The sequence below is a fragment of the Scatophagus argus genome, chromosome 10 (assembly GCF_020382885.2).
Source record: "Scatophagus argus isolate fScaArg1 chromosome 10, fScaArg1.pri, whole genome shotgun sequence".
NCBI lineage: Eukaryota > Metazoa > Chordata > Actinopteri > Scatophagidae > Scatophagus > Scatophagus argus.
In genome coordinates, this window is record NC_058502.1 from 13,432,776 (window position 1) to 13,450,189 (window position 17,414).

At 38.7% G+C, this 17,414-nt stretch overlaps 1 protein-coding gene across 4 annotated transcripts in view; it reads right to left on the bottom strand.

Annotated features, from left to right (window-relative positions):
- The window catches only part of eys (eyes shut homolog), a 157,291-nt gene that overhangs the window by 126,666 nt on the left and 13,211 nt on the right, over nt 1–17,414 (bottom strand). For all 4 annotated transcript variants that reach the window (XM_046400985.1, XM_046400986.1, XM_046400984.1 and 1 more), the window contains exons 2-8: nt 16,320–17,198; nt 15,619–15,735; nt 10,994–11,190; nt 10,021–10,148; nt 8,404–8,518; nt 6,755–6,914; nt 1,897–2,001 (exon numbers count right to left, since the gene is read on the bottom strand). In XM_046400985.1, the coding sequence (XP_046256941.1) occupies nt 1,897–2,001; nt 6,755–6,914; nt 8,404–8,518; nt 10,021–10,148; nt 10,994–11,190; nt 15,619–15,735; nt 16,320–17,058 (1,561 nt within the window). In that variant the 5' untranslated portion in view covers nt 17,059–17,198. The remainder of the gene's footprint in view (nt 1–1,896; nt 2,002–6,754; nt 6,915–8,403; nt 8,519–10,020; nt 10,149–10,993; nt 11,191–15,618; nt 15,736–16,319; nt 17,199–17,414) is intronic.

Genomic DNA, 17,414 nt, shown 5'->3' on the forward strand with positions numbered 1-17,414 from the left:
CTATGACATAGCCATCAGCCCATCCCCTCATTCCTCAAACATCACAGCAAGATTTCCACACATACGCTCACTCAACAAGCACAAGGGACAGTCACAGCAGATCCGATTGGTAAACCATATAAATGGTCAGATTCAAAATGTTTGCATGGACTGGCTGCCTATTTTTAAATTAATGACCAAGGAATGAGCATGAAGATCACCAGTATGATCACCCCCATAATCTCTTTGCTGGTCTAAAGAGAGCCATCATGGTGGGATGTTTTTCTCTACTCTGCAAATACCTAGCTGTTAATAAAGTAGGATTAAGCCAAAGGGCCTTCAGTTCAGAGGTTGCAATCTTAGCTTTTTCACCACCAGCACTTCTGACATGAGGCTTCTGTATAGTTGTATACTGCATGTAAATTGTCATTTTTAAAGTCCTGGGTTCAAACCTGCCGGGCTTTAAAAGAGTTTGCAAGCTTCTTTGAGTCTGCAAAGGTTTCCTCTAGTTTTCTCCCCAAGTTCAAAGATATGCCAGTTAAGTGAACTGGAAACTCTAAATTCCCTGTAGGTATGACTTTGTTTTTCTGTCTGCGTGTTATCCTTGAGATCGACTGGCAGCCTGTCCAGGGTTTGCCCCATGTCTCACCCAGTGCAAGCGGGAAAAAACTCCACCTTCCCTGCAACCCTAAACAGGATAATCGACAGTATAGGAAATGGATGGATGAACACTTGGAAGCAATCATTCGCAATCTTGACACTATGGTGACTTGCACCTTAGACACATCAAGGGCTGACATAATTCATCAGCTGATGAAAATATAATGCCACCTCTAAATGTCACCTTAAATAGTGACTCTAACATGCCTTGCTTCAGCAGCTGATGAGGCGAACGGACTCTGTGATCCGTGTGGCATTAACACTGGTATTGTCCTTTAATGTTTAATTGAACAAAAGTGAACAAACACAATGTTATGTCATCTTCATCAATGTCCCTTAAGAGCCCACAACAGTGGCAAATTATTTTGAAAAAAATATCACCTGGTGACCACAAAGATGCTTTGCCCACAGTGTCTTCAGTCAGTGCACGCACTAAAATGTCTCAGTAAATCAGGGAAGAGCAGCAGTTGACAGACACACTGACCCTGCCGAAATCAAGACACTTGATGGCTCCATCACTTTCCGGTTAGTGGATGTAAATTCAGGCTCAGCCTGTCAGGTGCAATAAGCAGTTACAGGAAAATTATATTAATGCATTTTCATAATATGATATTATGAAACTCTCATTAATATGTTTGCACACTTTGGTTGCATTACTGAGCTTTGGTAATGACCTTTGTCGTTTTTCTCAGCTGTCAATCACAGGCCAAAGCTGTAAACTGATTCTTTGAATGATGTGACTAAGACCCTGGCTGTGTCTTGTTGCCTCTTTACTTCACAATGAAGCATGTCGTCAGTAGTGTGCTTTTCATAAGGGCCTTTCTAATACTTTAGCTTATAGTTTCACAATAAAAGGCATTTGAGTGCTTTATTTAAACATATCAGAACATATCGGCGGTAGAAAAAAATACTTTTGAATATATTAATTAAATGAATAAAGAATTCAAGAATAGAAGAAATATTTTTAATAGAGTAAAGTAACATGATTCATGTGATAATTAAATCAGGATGACTTCTCCAGCCTAGCTTCCTTAGTAAGGATGTGTCACAGTCTAGGGACCCTGCTGGCAAAGGCTAATCACCTTTGGTTTTCAGTGTATACTGAGATGGCCAGAGGGGCCCTGGCTGAGGATCTTAGGCCACATTCACTGCATACAAGTTTTAAAGTCTGTAGCACTGTCTGCAACCACAGCTAATACAGCAGCTATCACTAAAAAGACATTACAAAGCTCTAGTTGTGGCCATAGCCCAACATACCTGCAGGACACTGGCATTCGTAGTATCCTACCAAATCCAAGCACGTGCCATTATGCTGACAGGGGCTGGAATCACACTCGTTGATCTCAGTCTCACAGTTTGCTCCTGAAGAATAGAAGTAAAAAAAAAAAAAAAAAATGATGCAATCACTCGTACTTTATCACACTGTCATCTTCACTTCACTTCATCTTCACAAAGAGCTTCCCCTGAGTGACAACACATTACATGTGTCATTATGTGCATTATGCATATTTAAAAAGAAAAGCTCTTTTTCCTGTATGAAGAAGATCCTAAGGAAATTCTTTGCCACATATTCAGTTAAGGAAATATCCTGTCAAGCAAAGGGCCTATTTCCCCACAACATCTCTGTTTGCTTTTCCAAGGGCTCACCATCTGAATCCTGTAGCATCGTGGTGAAATAATGTTTGTGGCCTAATCATTGTTTTAGTACAAGCAGCAGCAGTTCAGCTTTGCTCTGTCCAAAAGGTACACAGGCAACTGTAAAGGAAACTGATAAAGACTGCATCTCATTTGTACAATCAGTGCAACAGAAATATAAAAATGTCAAGGTTAAGCAGGGGGGCTACTGTATTCCTTCCCTGGGAGCACTGACAAACTAGAGTCTTGTCATCACTGTGACGTGATAAGCGTTGCTGGGCTTTTTTGACCTTTGGACAGACCTAGGCATGCTGTTTCTGTGCTCCTAATCTTTACACAAAGCTAATCACACTGTCTTAGCTTCATATTTAACATCAATATATGAAAATAATTTCCAAATACTAATAACAGTTTTGGTTAGAAAATGAATAACCAAAATCAGAAAAATCAGCTGGCCACAATTCTTTTCTCCTACAATAATCTGTCACAAACATTTATTTAAAAAGATGTTTTAGGATTCAGATACTCAGCTCCTGGAAACATAAAGAGAGATCTTTGAGGAAAATATACCCACGGTTGGACAGGCTCAATTCCTTGTTAAGAAAATAAACATTTAATAACGAGCTCTGTCCCAGCTGAAGGGAGCTGATGAGGTGGGGGATGCTGGTTGCTTGATAGGAGATTTGTTTGGTGCTCAGCTGCCTCAGCAGCTGCTAGTTTTGCTGCTGTGGTTGGGGGTGGGTGTCTTCCAGTGCAGGTTATTAATTTAAAATGTCCTATCATCAATAACGGAGCAGCAATGACATGTAGTGAAAGTCCCTTCTTGACAGTGGCACCCTCATGCTCCAGCACAAACACTATGATTGATATCATCTGCACGGTGGTTGCTACAGGTCATTATATACAAAATATACCTTGCTGTGCAACAGCAAATTATACATATTTGCCCTGCTGAAATCAGAGAAACGCCTAAGCTAATCTACGACTGAATAAAATCAATTATGCAGTGTTTTAGATTGTTATGAATTTTCAATTATATGAAATATGGTGATTTAAGTTACAAAATGTGTTTACTGCAATGTCTTAAAAGTCTAAAAATGATCAGTATTAAAGGAAGATTCTTTTTTTATTATTGTTATTTTAGCAGCGCACTTCTTGGTCATGTGCATCACTATTTAACTGCAAGTTCCTTAAAGCCAAATTCTTAGTTGCAGGCTCCAATGCAAAGACCTTTCAGACCATTTCAGGTGAATTACAGATGGTCTAAACATGTCTTTTAAGAACACATCTGGATTTTTGAGGGTTTCTAAGCTTTCCACTACATAATGAGTGTCCATGTCTTCTATTAATATTCACAGAATTAAAAAAATTAATTATTGTGGATGAGACTGGTAAAATATGCCAACTATTGTTATTCGGTGAAAAATAAAGCCCCCCAAAATGAAACCTGAATGCCGGGGCTTGAGTAATGCACCCTGAGTTATGATCTATGATAGAGTACGGCAGGGTTTCTGGGCAAAGCTTGAAATTAAATTGGCCTTTCTATGCCACATGGCTCGAAATTCCAAAGCAAGAAATCCCAAGATGCCAGGAAATGATGAATTCTATCAGTCACTAAGACCTGCCATGGTGTAAGAGACAATTTTCCATTACTGAAGTGGCAACAGTTTTCAGCTTTGAACAGAGGGAAAAAACCTTGTTCATGTAGTGCTATGTAAGGGCTTATCTGACTGACAGGTGAGTGTGTCAGGACTTAAAGCTAGATTGAGAAATACCCTATAGGCCAAAGCCACAGAGCTCTGGAGAAGAAAAAAAAACATATTCACTGGTTGTTTGACCAATAAAACAAGAGAGGAACAACACTGTGCTGCGCCACCATAACCCTTATAAAGTATGTACAAGATTCAGCAAGGATCGCAATCTGAGTTGTTGCATAATGTTTTTTTTTGTTTTTTGGACAAATAACGACTAGACTAGAGAATGTACCAAAGTCTATATAGAGATCTTTACATATGATGCTGATAACACTTTATTTTAGTTTATTTATTTATTTATTTGAATAGACTGATTTTCTAAGTGACTACAAGTCGCTCTTGTAGATGATTCTATCATTACTAGGATATCTTTGTGTGGTCTCCAGCCAGGGAGGTCTTGATACACTAAAAATTACACCAGATTTTGTCTGTTTCTCTGAATTAGTTCAATCTTTTTAATGCACGGTACATGAAAAGGGTTACACTTTCACCCTTAAATCTCTTACTCTGTAACTACCCCTTTTGTTTTTGTGTATCGTCCTTGTTCCCTTGTTTTTTTAGAGCAGTTGTCATTGATAGCTTAACAACTTTCGACCATGTTTTGAGCTGGCAGCTAATTAGGAAGCAGTTTGCCTGAGCACTTGGATTAAATGCAATCAACAGCAGGCTTTAGAAATGTCAAGCAGGCAGGGCTACTGGTAAATAAGCTTCAAGGTTAAAAAAAAAAATGTTTCATCAAGTTTCAAGCTTCATCAATAGAACTGGCCCTTGTCTAAAATCTGCAGTTAAACTACAAGCCAACCATGGATTTCTGGCCTGAAATAGTCTTTTTTAAATTCATTTGCACTTTAAAGACTTTCAGTCCTCCATTGCAGATGCTAGTTTTGGTGTTGTTGGGATTTAGACAAATCAAAAGTGCCTTACATAAGGTACAGTCTTTCTTGATTTTTGATCAGCTACTACTAATACCACTAATAATAGTAAAGTAATGATGAGAGTTTCTGTTTTTCCTTGTCCACTTTCTCACGGTGGTCAGAGGTCAGAGGTCAGTTATGGAACAGCAGCTGCTCGAGTTGACTGTGATTCAGTCTTGTGAGACATTAATCAGAGCAGATGCTTGCAAACATGAACCTAAAACTGACACTGAAATAGTGGCCTCTCCTCTCATTATGTTGCCCTGCTGACCCATGGAATCAATGTACAGTATTAGAGGTCTTTCAGTGAACCTAAATGTGACCTCCTACCTCCCACCTCCACCCCCAAACATACTGCTCTCAGACATGACAAGTGTTATTGTGTAACTTGGGAACATACAGTCCAAGTTTACTTCATGCCAATTATATGGAAATTAGCAAAAACTGCTTCAGGATATGAAATGAACCAGTTCAGAATGTTTTTGGGTGCTGAAGAAAGTGAAACATTTAGAAGGACAAATTCTTTTTCAGAAGTCGGTAGGACAACTAGAGTCAAAACAACAAAAATGATCTTACATACACCAGTTTGATCGTGTTGCTTAGTCTTTGTTGAATGCTTAAAAACACATTACTACACCAGCTCAAGGGTCAGTTGGTTTTTCTATTGGTTTGTAGTGAGTTTAGTTCAGTAATTAACTGGTAAAGCAATTTGAGTCATAGCCTAAGCATTTTTATGTTATCTTGCCAATAATAGAAAATGAGATAACCTGATGACAACATGCTGGTGTGCTTAAAGGCTTAATATACAGACGCCTTCTAAAAAAACCAAAAAAAACAATGTATAGACTCACATAAACATATTCCCTCTCAGCCATCACTTATGACCCATGAGAAATAAATGTATTTTCTTATTTTTTCATTATTTTTGTTGTGTTCCGGACTCTGGGGATCAATAAGTTATAGATTGGCAGCAATATGACTGAAATACAGTAGAATAGTGTGCTTACAAACAGCAATTGACAATTGCTGTACACTATTCCTTTAGGGTGGTTTATACTTCATACAAACCTCCACTATAATCAACCACCTTCGTATCTTTCATGAAAGCTATGTGCAACAAAGTGGTTTTATAATAACAAAGCACCAAATATGAAGGTATTTCCTTTGTACAGCTTTTGAAATAGAATCATAATGGACACCTGCCAGTCAACCAGAAAGTAATATTTGTTGTGACCATGGAATAAGGGCACTCATTTTAGCATGACACAACTGATGCACTTTTGATGGAATACACAAGTTTCTCATGACTTGTTTATAGGCTTTAAGCCATTTTTATGCCATCTGCATTTGCCATTAAAACAGACAAAAGGCAAAACAGAAACATTTATCATTCATGAACTGCTCGCAGCATGAGAGCTCTGTGTCAAAAGTCGTGCATGAGACAGCAGATTAAATGTCTGATAGCAGTGAAATATTCAGAAAAGGACTGCCTTCACTTCCTGTGTTGCTTGTCTGCCTCAAATCTTCCCACTGCATTGTGCTACACACACTGTGCAATGTACGCAAGAACAAAGAGAGTCTATATAAGTCTATAAAAACAGAGAAAATAAAAATAAAAAAACACAAACCTGTACAGCACAACGTAACTGTCAAGCGAAACCAGTTCCACATCAGATTTTCCCCAAACATCAATCAGTCATTGCTTGCTCCATGACCAACCTTCCCACAAGGGTTTGTACAAATCGATCCATATTTTGAGATATTCTGCCAACGGACAAACAGATGGAAGATAATAAAGTAAAAATATCTCACCTGTGAAGCCAAAGGGGCATTTGCAGCTGTACCGTGGGGGGGATGATGGCTGACTTGTTGTAATGCACGTGCCTCCATTCAAACAGCTGTTTGGTTTTATCAGGCAGGCATCACTTACATATTGACAAAACTCTCCAGTCCATCCTGGGGAACAAACACACTGCCGGAAAACAATACTGAGATCAGTGCGCAGGATAGTCGCCTATTCATAAACCATACCAACAAAATTTATCACACAGAGGAGTACATAATTCAGCAATGATATGTTTTCCAATGCTTTTAATTGAAGCATTAGTTTAGCTGAAATGATGACTATGAGGGTTAACTTTCTCACCTACCTCAACTGGTATCTTGGCACACAGACAGTTTTGGTTTAATTTGTTCAGGTTATGAGATATTTCAGTCACTATCTCAATATAATGGAGGTGAATGAAGTTTGTGATACTCACAATAATGGAAAATGACTTCATATAATTCAACACTATCTTTAATTTTAAAAAGAAAAGTGTCCCAGCTGTTCTGAATAATCTTCACAGAGACCGGGGATTATTTCCCCTGTAGCCAGTAGTTCAAATAGTAACTGCTGACAAGTGAGGGCAGTTGGTTAAAGCAACCTTTAAAGCTAGAAAGGTGCACTCTAACCTCATTTTAAAGTTCAAATCCAATATGAAAGGATCAGAGAGAAAAAAAAAAAAAAAAGTTCTTTTCCATAGTTTTGTGTGGCTTATGGAGGGAATGAAATGAATGAGTTACCCTTAATGAACTACCCAAATGTTAATACTCAAAGAAAAACCGTATCAAAAAGCATAAATAAAAATGAAAAACATAACAAGAGGAAATGGTCCATTTGCAGTGAGCAACAATTTCTGATTATGTCTGACCCCCACTGACACGAGGCATCTAAAAGTGGATTGTAGAAAAAGAACACTCTCAATGGTCTAATGGAACAAGACTGATGGAGAATAATTAGGAGCTATGGGGCATTACGGGGCAGTCTCAGGTGTTGTAAAAATACAGACGTCTGAAGACACTGAGCAATAGATGCAAATTAGAACAGAAGCAGTCTGTCTGGGCAACGCGTCCACATACTCACAATGATTAATGGGTTAGAATTGGATTACTGCTGTCAGTAGACATCTTCTACCAGTGAAGTTTCTGTTCCTCTGGGGGTTTTTTGTTTGTTTTTTGTGTGTTGTTGTTGTTTTTTTCAATTAATGACAGGTTTTCTTATACATAGAACCCAAGAGATCAAAGATGGGAAGACACTGTATGCTTTGACGTTATTTTAAAAACAAGATGTCGGTTGATGATTGATTATATCTATCTAATTTACACTCTGATGTTTAAATTTTTATCGATCGATAAATACAATGCACACACAAATCACGTAACTAACAGATTTACATAAATTCTGATATACTCACAACGTCAAATCCTAAAAGTGAAAAATGTTGCTTTTGTTTATCGTACAGCAGTGTCATACACAAAATGATCTAATTAAGTCAGGTTACAAAAAGTTACACAGTTGCAAAAAAGATTTTTTTTTACAAATCTTACTTTTCTGTCCTTACTGTAATTAAGGTGCAGCGTGACTCATATTTTCTGGGCTTAGGAATATTTCATTAAGACTGAAACACTGAATTACTCACCTGATATCCGCCAATTATCCTCAAGCACAATCCCTCATTTAGGCAGCTGATATTGAGCAGCCTGCAGTAGTCAATTATTTCTTCACAATTCTTCCCGGAAAACCCTCTCAGACATCTGTTAAGAGGAGGTCAGTGTCATCAAAATCAATTCACCCTGAGCCTCAAGCACTAACAAGCTATATTTATTTTTTTCTTTTACAAGATACGTGGGCTTATAATTTTGTTTTCTACCTGACCTGTTTGCGATACAGACGTGGCTGAGACAGCCCGTGTAACAAATTATTCTACTACATTTTATGGTGTGGATTAACAAACAGGTAGGGCTCTGGTATTAGGACAAATTAAATGTCAAATCACTTAAAGTAAATACTTCTTCTTATTATTTTTATTTACCGTATTTACCCTGATTTAATTAAAGGACGCCATAATTAGAAAAACAAAGACAGCAACCTACAAGTGCTGTATGTCCATTATCAATCATAAATGCAGCACTTGCCTTCAAATTTTCACATTTATGCAGCCTTGGAGCCAAGAACTAATGTGCTGAGCACTAATCAGTACTACTCAGTGTTGCAATGAGGTACTCTACTGTATAATTACTGGATTGAAAAGACATCAAATGTAAGGTAGATTCGACACTTCAAATGTAGAGCCTAACATTTATTTTCTTTCTCATCAAACCACTAGACCTGAAAAAACATTCAAAGAACCTTTAATAAACATTTTTATCTTGTATATTAGATTGGTGCTTTGCCCTGATTAGCATAATACTATACAAACATATTTTAAGGTATTCCTGCGACTGTAAACTTGAGTTTAGATATGGACAAAGACTAGCAGTAGAAGTACTAACAGGAGTTTCGTTCTGTGTCAAAAACAGGTGCCAGCATGATAATAAATACACAGAGAGCACCAAAAGCAGACTGTGATCTAGCAGGAAGCCTGTATCCTCTGAAAAGCTTTGTGAAGCAAACTTTCCCAAAAATAAATGGTAAGTCTGGTTGCTTTTCACCACTGAGCCAATGGAACATGATTTGGTGAAAACAGTTTTTTAACACCTTTATTTTTCCATTTCTGTTTTTACTGTATGTACTGAATAGCCCACAAAAGCCACATACTTTCCTAAATCAGATGGGCACTACAGTTCACAGGAAATATTACTTCATCAAGTGTGACGTAAAATAACACATGCATTAATACAAAATGCAACAGTTCCCATAATGCAGTTAGAGTTTTAATAGTGTTTTGCTCCTAATAGTTTTTGGACAAAGGCAGAGGCTTATGGCATAGAGGAATAAATCAGGCTTTAGACAGACAGACGGTTCCTGTGCTGTAAGTAGGATCAATTCATTGTTGGTTTTGTTCATTACTTGAGATTCATTGACAAAAAGAAAAATATGGGCCCACAATGAGGCAGGGCTGGGCAGGTACAGTGTGTATTAGTCCTAGAGCTCTTAAGTCCAGCGTAAATCCTAATCACATTATAAGGATGGAATAAGAAAAAAAAAAGACCCATTTTTATTCATTCTCAGTGGCGGACACACTCACAAGACACTGCAATGATCTAGAAAGGAGACTGTGAGAGTGGCCTCTATTAGATCCCTGTATGTGTTTCACCTGCAGACATAATCATTTCCCCTGGACACACAGGTGGCATTGTTGCGACATGGTGATGGGTTGCACAGGTTCTGCTGCCTCCTGCATGCTGGGGCCACGTTACCATCTGCACAGACACATTCAGAGGCCTGCATATGGAGACAAAACAAACCAGGTCACCTGTCAACTAGGGGAAAAGGGATTAGATTACACAAGGGTGCGTAAGATCACAACTGTAGGAACCTATTCAACAAAAGAGCAATTAACTGAAGTCATAACACTGTGCTTCAACTGACTCACGTTATTATTTATTACTAATCTGTTCAATTATTTCTATATTGAACTAAGTAGGCAAGTAAGTAATACATTTTATACATGTTTTATTATGAGTATAAGAAATCAGTAGAGGCTAATGAATCCTAACCGTCTTGTAATCTAACGAGATATTTGAATTTCACAGAAAAATATCTGTGTCAAGCAGCAGCAGTATCAGGCATAATTTTGATAAATGCCCCTTTAAATCTGCTCTGCTGTAGTACTCTTAGGTGGGCTGTAAAAATGTGCAGAGCATTCGGCAAACTGTGATGAACTAAACAATGGTCAGAGAAAGACAATGAGAGCATTACTGTTCTTTCTCCAGTGCATCCTTGTGAACATTAGAACACTACACACTACTGCCTGTGCAAAATGTGCGCCCACAACAGCATTTCCAGTGAAAAGGTGAAAACTGCAGCACACATCCAATTACAAAAAGCTTTTGATGAGGGCCGTTTCAAACTGGCATATGAGTATGCACAGGGTCATTCAATCAAAATACTAGAGGAAGCAAACACTCTTTCCCATAGCTCATCGTCGGGAGGAAATATTAATTGCTGTTGCAGCCTTCAGAATGAAGCCATTTGATCTTGCTTCAAGACTCTATATTAATTTTCATATGCCATTTCTTGTTTATGTCCCACTGAGATAAAACAAATAAGGGAAATTAAGTGCTCACACGCTCCCCTGCAGTGCAAATTTGTTCCTCCTGACATGCGTACGGCAGGCAATCGAAGTCAAATCGGGAGTCACAGTGGAGGCCCCCGAATCCTTTTGGGCAACGACAAACAAATCCGTTGACAGTCTCTTCGCATGTTCCACCATTTCTGCATGGATTTGGGTCACAAGGGCCTCTCATTTTCTCACAAGCTGGGCCTGCAAAGTAAACAATGCAAAATTAGTGCTTTTTTATTAAGACTGAGGGAACTGTATTTACATCTAGAAACTATAATGTGCCAAAGCCTGTAAACTTGTGTTCTTTGCCAGATGTTCACACATTCTACTTAAAACTGTTAAACCCCAAGTGGTGAACAGGGACGGCATGGAGGGAGAATAAAAATATCTTCAAAGCAATTTGTTTGTTTATGCCTGAAAAGACATGACTGACATGACTTATAATCCATGAAGGGAAGGGTGATTGACATGTTTTATCAATAATTACACAGGACGGAGGCCTGTGCAGGACCACTTCTCGTCATTATGCATGTATGCAAATATTGTCACAAAGGAAAGCTAAGGCTGTACATGCCATCATTGCTGTCAGAATTATATGTTGGCCTCTGATTCATCTCTGAACATCAGAAACCAACAGCTACCGGCACTGGACGACAACTTCTCCTCCCATTGCCCGCGAAATACACACAACATCCTGAAGAACTCATCACACCCTGCCAGTCAACTGTTTGAACTGTTGGCCTGCAGAAAACACCACAGCTCCATCAAAACACACACCACAATATTTATGAACTGTTTTTATCCGAAAGTCATCACCATACTGAGCACTGAACTGAAAGTTCAACCCATTAGTGTGCAATAATTTATTATTATGTGAATAATATCCATAAGATATTGTCCAGTTCCCCTGAATTTCATTGTATCTTTTGTACAATGAAAATAATAAAGAACACTTGTAGTGCAGAGCACATCCATTTCAAAAACTGTATAATAATCCAAACCACCAGGAAGTCAACCCCCACAATAATGTTTATATCAAGATATGATAAAGACTAAACTGTCTTATCTTTATACATTAACAGTTCATATAAAACTTAACAGTCCATATATAAAGATAATGGAAGAGTTTCCAACTTGGAAAGTCAGATATTTAGACCCTGGATGTGCACTAAATAAAAAATAAGTCGATACTTCAGTACTAAATACAGGAATAAAAAAAAAACGGTCATTAAGATATACAAATGATTTTCATGGCGGATTTCCACTGCACTGTAAACTAAGCAGTCAGTGCTGCAACCCTCTTCAAAAGCGCCTTCTGAGATAAAGTAACTCTGAACTAAGCTGTAGCCAGGAGTTTCCTAAATACTGCAGTACCACAACACATTTCAACCACCACCAGCTTAACCAGAGACAGAGTAATGCTACAGTGACATTGTATGCAAAGGATAAAATTAGACTGAATTCACTGGAGGTTCAAGGTGAAAAAATCTGATGTTATTCCCCAGGGAGGGTTTTCATTTTTGTGTTCTTCACAAGGTGCCTGCACATTTATCTTTCCAGTGACTCTTTCTTTGCATATTTTCTTTAATCCCCCTGCTGATACAAGTGCTCATGTCCCAGAGGCTCCTCATAGCCTCCTCTGTGGGCATCAATCTTGCTGTGTACAACTTCAGGGCTTGCTTTTTCCTCAACTCATTTTCCACCAGAAATTGAGTTTTCATAACAGGTCCACTAGAAGTTGAGCCAATACAAACTACTATATTTTTGGGAACACATGCATCTGTCACAGATATTTATGACACAGATATGGTTGTAGTACTTCTGCACTCATGAAAAAATTTTATTTTAGGCAGTGAATGACACATAATGGTTTTTTCTGTTCAGCCTTATCATTGCACTGAATATGAACTGCAGCAATCTCATATACATGAAGGAACAACACTGTGTCAGTATCTAATTAAATAGTTTAACAGGGGTGATGAATGCATATACAGTCCAAATTAAACTTTAAGAATTTAATATTACTACTACACGATTGCAAAAACAATTAACAGCTCACACCAAATAGAAATGCCCCCATAAAGATGGTAATGCATTGCAACAAATACCCTCGAGGTAGTGCAGAGGAGAGTCAAATCAAAAGAAAATCTCATTTGAAACGTCCCATGAGTTTGGCTCATTATTCTGTGCGCATAGACTTTGGCCTATGAGGGCAGCCAACACTGGAGCAGCCACTAACTTCCAGTTGATTAATGAGGCAACTGCACGGGGAGGTGGAGGAAGCACAAGCTCCACAGAACTCCCAAGAAGCTGATGCGACAGCAGGACACCGTGACTATGCGAAAGCACCCAGTTGAGTCCATTTATTTGAGAGAGAGGCAATAATTAAAGAAAATTAGATAAAAGCTGCAAAAGAGAGAATATGTAACTCACCAATCTGTTTGTATGAATTATCCTTTTAAAATCAGACAAGGGCAAACATTTTTACAGTGACACAGGTTTTCCTTGGTTTTACCAAATGTTTTGTTGTATCAGTTATTCATCGGACAGGAAAATGTTACTTTACTCAGAAATGCTTTCCATTTTACCAATAACACTGTGCTACAGCTAATACAATTCTCTGACATTAATGTATATTTTAGGGTCATAGAAGAAGACATCCAAAAGACAGCTGGGTATAATATCCCAAACAAAAAAATCTAGTATTTCAACTGTGTCAGACATGAAAGAGGAAAAATAATTCATTCAAAGTTCATATGAGTGTACTTTTCAATTGTGTAATTCAATGTTGCCTTGTTAACCAACAAATATGATGTCTTTGTTGAAAAAACATGGCCTTTATCTGTTATAAACATCCAGCATTCAGTTCAGCTCACAATGGGCTTTCACTACATACAAGAACACGGAAGCAAAGTGATATTGTTCCCATCTTGTATTCTGCTTTATAAAATGTTGATTAAGTTCAGAGTTGTTCTTTAAAACATCTAATACTAACCTTCGCTCCCTGTACTGTGCTTTCTTTTCTTACCTTATCTGTTCTTGTAAAACCAGATGCCAGACAGTACTGGAAGTAACCTTGAAACCACTCCTCCAAAATAATAAGCTGAAAGCATGGGCTGGACTCAAAACTCTATGGCTATGACACTTCGAGAATGGTGCCAGGATAAATTGTGCTACAAACAATGCAATGAATCAATGTGAAGAGCTACCTGGAGTTTTTACTCCTGAAAGCTCAGCATGGGCTCAGTTTTACAGCAGACAATGATACCCAGTGCAACCAGAGGACTATCCAGGTCTTGTAACACATTTGTGTGTGATACCCATTAACCTAACTGTACGTTACTGAAGCAAATGAAACTCATTATCTAAGTAATGGGTGAAACTGAAACGTCTCATAAACAAGGTCACCAGATCACAGTACCTATAGCTCACACATGAGCGTCCAGTGGCTTAGCGAAATTACACAGGAAAACAATATAGCTGCCAATGAAAAATATTGTCCAGTTGTGTCTGATTCCCTTTTTTTGAATTTTGAGTATAACACACAAGGATTTAGAAAGTTAGAAAAAGAGAAGTGTACTTAATGTTTAACACTACCATAATTTTTTGATTCCTCTTTTTAAACCTGGGTACCCAACATAATGAAATATAAAAAAAAAAACGATCAATGATTTTGTGTTGGGCGGCACGGTGGTGCAGTGGTTAGCACTGTCGCCTCATAGCAAGAGGGTTCCAGGTTCGAATCCCGGTCTGGGCCCTTCTATGTGGAGTTTGCATGTTCTCCCTGTGCCTGCGTGGGTTTTCTCCGGGTACTCCGGCTTCCTCCCACAATACCAAAAACATGCACATTAGGTTAATTGGCTACTCTAAATTGCCCCTAGGTGTGAGTGTGAGAGTGTGTGGTTGCTTGCTTGTCTTTGTGTGTTGGCCCTGAGATTGACTGGCGACCAGTCCAGGGTGTACCCCGCCTCTCGCCCGTAGTCAGCTGGGATAGGCTCCAGCTCCCCCGCGACCCTGACGGATAAGCGGTATAGAAAATAGATGGATGGATAATTTTGTGTTTTGCCATTCTTTTTTCCTGGCAGGCTAAAAGAAGTTTATCAGTATCACATTTTTGATTTAATATGCCCAACAGAAACAATATACAATAAATCCCATTTTAATTGATTGCTGTAAACCTTTCTTTTATCAACTGTGACACGCTCAGTTAGCCAGCAGTTTAGTCCTGGCTTTTACAGCCGCATGTCACTGGTCGTAACATGAGGTATTTGATTCGAAGTGGCCGCTTCATATATTATGATGACAAATATAACATCAGTTAAAGCCCACAAGGAAATGCTGATCTTTAAGAGATATATGGCTTTTGTAAGTTTCTGCTTTGACCTTTTCCAAAGATAGTTGTCCCTTCAAGGCAAAAGACATGATTGTGCATATAGAACAAGGACGCAGCAAAAACCTTCTCACTGCCTTTGGTCAACACGATCATGAAAAACTGTGTGGCTGTGTATTCACCTGTCAGTGCCCAAAACTGTGGAAAGACACTGAAAAATGAAGTTTTCAGACACATTCTGTGGTGAGAGACAATCCATCTATATTACACCAACACCCAGCTGAATATGAGCTGCTTACCAGACAATCCTGTGCTGCAGATGCACTTGAAGGAGGCAGGCAACACCTGAACGCATGTCCCATTTTCACAAATTCTGTCACAGTTTTCTTTCCCAATGATTTCAGAGCAGTTAACCCCTAAAATAAAGGGAATTCAGTTGATTACTACACAGAAACACACAGAGATTAAAAAAGCCTGGAAGATTAAACTTGTGTGAATGCACAAAGCTGAACCTGATGGTATTCATGTGAATTTCTAACAAAAAAAAATGAGATCAGTATTATAGATAAGGATGCTGAGGAGAGTTGGCTGTAAAGAGACTGAGAAAGAAGTCATTTGGAATGCAAGCACTTCTAATATTTATTCTGTTTGCTTTAAATGAGAGTGTCCGGGTTTACTCTGAATAATATTAATATGGTGTGTCCAATAAATATATAATTGCATTAAATTTTATGTTACTTTTACACTATTTCAGTTATTCCCAGCAAATTGAGTAAAATTCTGCCAAAAGCATCTATCAGATACTACAAAATATACAAACACGATGAGCTCTTTCATGAGGACATAACTCATAGCATCAAATAATATCTGACTTAAGTTTTACTGGGTTTTGAGGTAAAAATCAATGAAGTGTTGTGAGTTTTCAGATGTTTCTGAACTCGCCCTGATTGAAGAAAACACATGGGATCAACAAATGGGATCGGTGGGTTTTCGTCCTTACCTGTGAAATGCGGAGGACACAGACATTTATATGTTCTGTGGTTTGGATCTGTGGATCCATTGCTCAAACACACTCCTTTGTTTTCACAAGGGTTATCCAAACAAGCATCAGACTTTTCACAAAACCTCCCAGAGTAATGATGGTGGCATCGGCAGTGGTATGCACCTTCCCTGAGGTCTGTTTGACAAACACCATTGCCTGAACAAAGTCGAAACAGAGGAGAAGCCTGACAAAGTTGTGCTTTAACAGACACGTTGAGCCTTAAGCCGAGCTTGCACAGCTGCGTGTCTCCGTCGTGCAGAGCGATGAAGTAATGATGACCTGGGACAAGCCACTTGGCCTCAACATGCTCACTTTCGTTTATATTGTGGGGGAAAAGAAACCGTTCTTTAATCGCTCCGTTTGTGGAACAGCTTTCAAAGTTCTCTTTTGACACATTGAGGAGTCTGATGCCATATGACTTCAGTGTTTCATCAGCAGACATGAGCAATTTGTCTCCATGTTGCAGCTCAAGTGGGCATATCTGTGGGAAGTTGAAAGGGTGCCCGGTGGACTCCTCTCTCCCCTCAAAACAGTCGGAAATGCTGCTACAGATGTTTCCTACGAGACTCCAGTTCATTTGGATGGTGTGTTGTTTAAGGTGCCATTCAAGTGAAGCTGGTCTGTTGCAAACTGTTTGGCAGTGGATCGTGTGGAGAGTCACAAAGATGGCCGTCAAATGAAGCAAAGATGCTTCCATGTTTACACTCTATTACTATTAAATTCAAATCAATCTGGGACTTTTAAGCACAACTTTTGTCATCTGTAGAAAGGTTGAGGCAAATGCGTCATGAGATGCTGTTCCATGTACTCCAAGAGGTCCACATGAATAGCAATAACCTGAAAAAACAACAACAACCGTGATTAATGATTTGCAAGAAGACAAAAACTATCATCTCTTTCTAACATTATCTTATTTTTACAGCTTAAAACAACGGATGCAGTGACCAAACTGTTTCACTGCAACTCATAGACTTCAGTGAGTCTAGCAGAGCTGTCATAATCATATGCAGTGCTGCTGACCACCAAGTGTGTCACAGCAGCCTTGGCCTCCCT